The 7,188-nt window shown below is 38.2% G+C and overlaps 1 protein-coding gene across 1 annotated transcript; it reads right to left on the bottom strand.

Annotated features, from left to right (window-relative positions):
• Positions 1–5,861: 5,861 nt before the first annotated feature.
• LOC136783718 (uncharacterized) lies at positions 5,862–6,620 on the bottom strand. The gene is made up of 2 exons (XM_066743975.1): positions 6,099–6,620; positions 5,862–6,014 (listed from the first exon to the last, which is right to left on the bottom strand). The coding sequence occupies exons 1-2, from the start codon at positions 6,618–6,620 to the stop codon at positions 5,862–5,864; spliced, it is 675 nt and encodes a 224-aa protein (XP_066600072.1).
• Positions 6,621–7,188: the final 568 nt, after the last annotated feature.

The raw sequence follows: 7,188 nt of genomic DNA, 5'->3' as shown, positions 1-7,188 counted from the left end.
GTTTTTTTTTCTTCCCAGTCAAACTCAAAGAGTGTAGAAAATCTATATTTTTTCTCGTTAGCACTTTCTTATTACCAATTCCAATTTTATTCCTTTCAATATTACTCTATAATGATGATGATGATGATGATGTATTCAATTCAACTGCAGCTGATTGACTGATTGGTTCATCGAGTAATGATTGTTTATAATCATTAATATTCTTGTAAATCAACATTTTCTAATGTGTAACCGTATGGTGATCTCTTCACTTCCAAAATTTACAGCACGATTGTCTTGATCGAGAATACGTAATGTGAGACGATCGATTACCCTTGCAATGTCTGGCAAGTAAATGACGTTCTTCGGTGTTTCAGAGATTTTATAGCCTGGTCGAACGCTTGGGAAAAATTCGTGGATGACATGTCGTGGTCTACCGTTCGTATATGCATCAGCGGTAATGTTTCATTCGATACGTAGAATATTTACTTTTAAAATATTCACAGGTTCGTCCGATTCAGCCCAAGTGTTTGGTAGGATTACGCGATCCGACGAAAATTCTAGCAGAGAACCAATATTATTAATTTTTTTAAAATCAATAGAATATTTACACATTATTTCACTTTTCAGTGTGTTATTATTGGCACGCAGAATAATAACATTATCATCATACGGTAACTCCAACCGCATACGCAAGTATTCATTTATCGCACTCAACTCATAACAGCCTGTAGGTATGGTTATTAGTTTATTTTTACCAAAGTAAAAATTATTATTCGTCTCATCTACATTGGCGATCGAGTAGAAACTTTGAAAATTTACGAGTCCTAGCTCATAGTCACCATCGTCCAGATTGATCGGTGGGAAAAAATTTGATTCCAACACATACTTGGTCGTGTCCTGATAGCGTAAATGTTAAAGACATTCCGTCTGTTCTATTAGAAATTTAACACACATCTGACCACAAATGCTCGTATCATACGACTGATATTGGTCATGATTGTAATAAATTTTACTAAGCGGACCGAAGTACCGAACAAGTTCAGTCGGTGGTTTCAGATTACCGAAAGAATCGAAATACTTTACAAGATTATTGCATTTAACGTAGGCAACCCAGTGAGTACCTGGACCATTAGAATCGTCAAGGTTAACGATTGCACATTCATTAGACCATGGACCGTTTCGTGGTAGGCTTGTATGCATAAAGACTCCACGGAAATTTGGTATATCACGACATACGTGAGATAATTGAATATTACTTGTAGCACCAGATCTTGGTAGACCGTGTACAGTTACTTTTTTGTTCGCTTCTTTGACATTGATTTTTTTGCTACGCCTCCTCCGCTTCGTTTGTACGGTGCGAGATACAGCCCCCGTCCGTCTCTTGCAGTTGCTTCTATCATACGATTGTGACGCTGCATTTCTTCCAACTGTTTTTTCGCAGCTTTGGCATCGTTTACAGCTTTCGCTATACCTGATGCTCCACCTGCTAGTGCTCCCACCGCACCTAGCAGTGGGAGCAGAGGCAACAAGCCGCTCCGTTTTTTAGGCACTCGAATTTTACGTTTTTTTACAGCACTATTTCCAGTTTTTCTCACTGCTGCTTTCCTCACCATATCTGTTTGTAATCCTAAACCAAGTTTACGCTTTGCGTTCATAGACGCCCAGACAGCTGTTGCTGCAGCACGCTCACCCAAGGTTGCGTCACTAGCTGTGATACGTTTACGTGCACGTTTTGTGAGCACTTTATCAGCTTGATGACGCTGCGATAGGTCTTTGTATTGCGAATATGCGATATCGTGTTCTAGACAGGCTGCGTCTAGCTGATTCACACCACGATCACAGCGTGCTAATCGTTTTTGAAGTCGAGTTCCTGGTCCACAGTAATTGTATCCTGGTAAATGAAGCTCAAACGGTAGTTTGTTTATTGTTTTAATGAGGAATGATCCACATCCAACGCACGACATGTATAACAATCTTTTATCAACGGTGGTAGTCCATCCGCATGAGTAGTATTAGGTAGATTGATATGTTGTAAACAATAACGATATTTTTGAACCTCAGGATCTGCACGAATATGCTTGGGTAATTTATTCCAATATCTGTCAATACTGTGTGAAAAGTACTTTAAAAGTACAATTTTCGGTACGTATTCCAATTGATCACTGCTTAACTCCTCCAAACTTGTAACATCCAATACAAATGCAGGCATAATGAAAACTGATTCAATTCTCCGATTTCATGCCTATAAATAGCTCGTGCAATTAAGATTTAACCTCACAGTCGTTCGAGAATGCATTTCGTAAAGCAACCATTAAGTATCAATATCTCTAATACCGATTATCACACTGCCACCGTTAGTGATATGAAACGTCATGGAACTTTGCTACCGTCAACTATACGCTGTTTGCGGACCCTCAAATTGTGGGAAAACAAACGTATTGCTAAGTCTTATTGAGAGTCCTCACGGTGTAAGATTTGACAACCTGTACGTTTACTCGAAATCGTTAAAGCAACCGAAGTACCGTTACTTGGAACAGCTATTGACAGATATGGAGGAAATTGGTTATCATCAATTTTCAAATAATTGTGAGGTTATAAATGTGACAGATGCATTACCAAATTCAATCTTTATATTTGATGATGTGGCGAGCGATAAGCAGGACAATATAAGAGACTACTTTTCAATGGGTCGGCACTCGAGCATCGATTGCTTCTATCTTTGTCAAACCTATGCCAAAATCCTAATACATCTGATTCGTGACAATGCAAATATGATAATCATTTTTAAGCAGGATGCGACTAACTTGAAGCATGTTTACAAAGTTCATGTAAACACTGATATGACATTTGAAAAATTTTGTGAATTGTGTTCAAAGTGTTGGCAGGAAGATTATGGATTTTTAGTAATTGATAAGGACAGTGGTATGCAAAATGGTCGATATCGGAAGGGTTTCGATGAATATGCAACCATCGAATAGCATAAAGCATCATATCAGTGCTGAAAAGTGTTAGTCTAACGTAGAGCATTGAACAGTGTAAATACATTATTAAGCAAATCAGTTATAAAGATAAACGGGTCAATTGAATCGCTAAATAGGTTGGTCGAACCGCTAAACCGGTCGATTGAACCGCTGAACTGGTCGATTGAACCGCTAAACAGGTCGGTTGAACCGTTGAACCGGTCAGGCGAACCGCTGAACCGGTCATTTGAACCGCTAAACAGGTCGGTTGAACCGCTAAACCGATCGGTCGAACCGCTGAACCGGTCGGTTGAACTGCTAAACTAGTTGATTGAACAGCTATAAAGATCGACTGAACTAGTACATTGACTGCTTAAACAATTAAAAGTTTACAATAAAAATGGATGAAAAGTCACTACTTAGGAAGACTGCTGAAACGAGTGAGGTGATTCTTGAAAAGCATCGCGCACTGAAATCGGAAAAAACAATGGTGGAAAGTAGATTGAATGAAACTTTTAAACCAATAGTTGATCCACTGAAAAAATTAGTTATGCAAACAGATAATGGCAATGAAGAATCTTATGACTTAAACATTGATATAAATCATGACAAGAAGCGGAAGCGTTATCATACTTCAATCCCCAATGAGTATATTATCAAGAAAAAAAAGAAATTACATAACAATGACGGTACTCTTACAAATAAATCATTGATGATCTATGATGATGATGATAATGATGAAAAATCTACTTTTGATAAATCAGTATTACCAATTAAATCAATGCTCGAATCTACATCATTACATTCAGAGCCTGGACAAGAGTCTGCATCATCACATTCAACAACAAGACAGGAAACCTTAGGATTGCTCAAAAAACAAATAAATCATTCCATAGATTGTAGATCATTTCCACCTATTGCACGTCATTATATGCAGCTGTTCCTTTTCGCTAGTAAAGATCAAATCGATCATGGTTTCGGAGTTACATTAGATGAAAGGAACCAATGTGTGATGGGAAGATGTACATTTGATATTAGTCATGAAGGTGATAATTAAATTGATAAAAAGCGCTATATTGGTGCGAGAGATCTTTTTGAATTAATCTTCATGAAAGAGCCTGATAGAAAGCTCTACAGCATTGATGACAAGATCATATATAAGCAAATCCTTGAACAAACTAAATCATATAAAAGAGCAAATGATAGTTACCAACAGGTTCAAGAGAATAAAGGTCCAAAGTATAAGAAAATTATTCAACCACTAATTTACAATAAAGTACCATCACAACGAGTGATAGTTGGTAGTAGATTTATGCGTGTTACTGATGAGTCTGCAAACTATATACATTGGAACGATCCTAATGAATTAGTTGATCAATTGCGACTTTTAATTGTTTCAACCTCCGCAGGTCGTACAAACCACCATAATGAAATACAGTCAATAATAGAAGAGTTGCGTGAAGAGGATCTTATTCTATAAAAGGGTACAGTTTATAAACATTTTCTTCAGTTGCGTACCACACGTCAATATGTCAATTAACAAATTTGGTAGTGGTTTTAACGTAAGGAAAGAATTTAATATTGGTACATTAAATGTGACTAAAAGAGCACTGGATTTGAATAATAAAAAAATAGTAAATTTAACTATTGATTCTGATAATAATACATGTGCTGTGAATATAAAGTTCTTGCAACACAGTTTAGCTAAATTGGAGGAGAAAATTGAAGAGAGAATAAATAAAAAAATACAGGAGATTGAGGCAAAACTTTTGCAAACAAACAGCAAGATCAATGATGGATCCAAAAGTGAATGTTTAGGATGCATCATACATTTTATACTCATGATAATCGATTGCTTTCGAAAGAAAAAGAATCATGAGTGAAGAAAAGAACAGAAATTATATGTACCTGGGGGAAAGGTTGTAAAAAGAGAATCAGGGAAAATCGTGAGTGAAGAAAAGAAACAACTGGTGCAAATGTTACATGTCCCTGCGAGAAGAAATTTTCCACGACGAAAAGTCATAATACGTGGTTTCGATGATCTCTGGCAGGCTGACTTGGTAGACATGCTTTCTTATGCTGACACTGGTTACCACTATATTCTGACAGTGATTGATACCTTATCGAAGTATGGTTGGGCCATAGCTCTTAAGACAAAAAGCGGTAAGGAAGTGACCACAACTATGGGAAAAATCTTAAAGAGTGGAAGATGTCCCGAAAGTTTGCAAACTGATAACGGTAAAGAATTTTACAACAGCGAGTTTCAATTGCTTATGAAAAAACGGGGAATAAATCATTACTCCACGTATAGTACGTTAAAAGCGTCAATAGTCGAGCGTTGGAATCGAACGTTAAAAACCGAAATGTAGAAACGTTTTACACTGGACGGTAGTTACAAATGGCGAAATATACTGCAACAGCTGTTGGATGATTATAACGCGCGAAGACATCGTACTATAGGAATGCGACTCGTTGACGTGAAACCTGAGCATGCTGAGCATCTGCTTGCTACTGTATATAGCAACATTAAGATCGTTGGACGTACCAAGTTCAAGGCTGGTGATTTCATGCGAATCAGTAAATACAAAAATGCGTTTGCTAAAGGTTACACACCGAACTGGACTACTGAAATATTTCAAATTACAAAAGTGCAAATGACAAATCCTGCCACGTATCTACTTAGAGATTCTCGTGGTACAGACATACATGGTGGATTTTATGAATATGAACTTTTACAAACAGCTAATCCTGATGTATTCTTGGTAGAGAAGATATTGCGTAAGAAAGGGAATAAGGTATTTGTAAAATGGTTAGGAATGGATAAAACGCATAATTCGTGGATAAATAAGAATAATGTTTTGTAATAATAATAATAATTTATGTAATATAATATAATACAATAAATACAGCTATTAAAACCTACTCTTTTAACCTATAATGTCCCCAAGCTAGAGTCATTACAGAACCGGGTGTTATGTGACGTTTATCGTCATACGGACTGAGAGCAATTTTTCGCTGAGTAGTGGAAAACACCTTGTGCAATTTCGAACGAATTAAATTTTGGTTACGGGACTGTACGGTGAAATTATCCAAACAATCCTTGTAGTCGTCAAAGGTTATGTTTCTATGGATAACATAACCTTTGACCCCCTTAGCCTTTTCGGTAATTTTCGTACAGTCCTGCACCTTAAAGGTATACATTTTCGTTCTCAGTCCAACGAACTCGGTCATGATCTTTCCATTGTTCTCGTCCTTCATTAGCCCAGGCACTTTTTTATTGACTCGAGGTAAGCCGTACCAATTATCAGCAGGGTAATCGCTGGGGGCGAATTTGACCAGATCACGTTTCATAACCGAGTAAACATCGTCACATTCGATACTGTACACTAGACTGTCCGTGTCGGTATACATAGCTTTACATTTACTGCCGAATGTAGGAAGCATATAATCGTAATGGAATTCATACAGACAGGTCTTTGAAATATCTAAAATGCGCATGCCTACGTACACGGGCTTATCAAACTTCGCGGATAATTTCGACAATTGAATAGCGACCAAATTCTCTTTAAATATCGCACGACTGTGAAAATTCGGTTTGGAAATCAACGCTTCCGCCCCGTATCTTCCCTCCCACTTGGTTACGAGCCTCACGTCAACTCTATTCCTAACATTTTCCATAGTCTTACCAAATACTGCGTTGTTCATTAGCTTGAAGAGATTCTTCTCGAAATCGTTTTTTGAGGCTGTCCGCAAGCGTGTATTTAATTCGATATACGCCTTCAACCAGGTGGACTGCCGGAACTTTAAACCGCGATAAATGCGTTTTAAGACGATACCGTTACGTATACACTGCTGTAGAGCACGGTAGTGTATCACATAACGCGTCTTATCGCCGACGGTTGCGAGCAATTTCTCCTGGAGTGAACCTGGCGGCTTCTCACGCACCAGGCAGAATGGTAGATCGGAGTGTTTGTCGTGAAGCTCGCGTGGATATTCCAAGTCCACCTCCAAAATATAGCCTTCGGACGAATCCTCGGACACATTAAGGATGTCGAGATTGGCAGCGTCATCGATCCATTGGAAACCGTGGATAGGCAACGGTTGACACATTGCCTATCCATATAGATTATTAACGTCGTAATACATCAAGTATTTCGACGGTTCCGCCGGATCGTAGTTTTGCATGTACCGATTGTTGGCCTTCTCGTAGCGGTGGGAGCACTGGCTCAAACTACCGCGTACACCG

This window comes from Prorops nasuta, unplaced genomic scaffold (assembly GCF_024137725.1).
Source record: "Prorops nasuta isolate Cenicafe-Biocafe unplaced genomic scaffold, Cenicafe_Pnas_1.2 PNAS00035, whole genome shotgun sequence".
In the NCBI taxonomy this organism is placed as follows: Eukaryota; Metazoa; Arthropoda; class Insecta; order Hymenoptera; family Bethylidae; genus Prorops; species Prorops nasuta.
Note: the sequence above shows the minus strand (reverse complement) of the source record. Positions and strands in the feature narration are given on the sequence as shown.

What these genes read in the sequence shown, in the direction of transcription:
- LOC136783718 (XM_066743975.1), bottom strand. Translation starts at nt 6,620, where the DNA reads ATGGAAAATGTTAGGAATAGAGTTGACGTGAGGCTCGTAACCAAGTGG. An exon ending in GTACGAAAATTACCGAAAAG is followed by an intron (nt 6,015 to 6,098) that starts GCTAAGGGGGTC and finishes TTCACCGTACAG; the next exon opens with TCCCGTAACCAAAATTTAAT.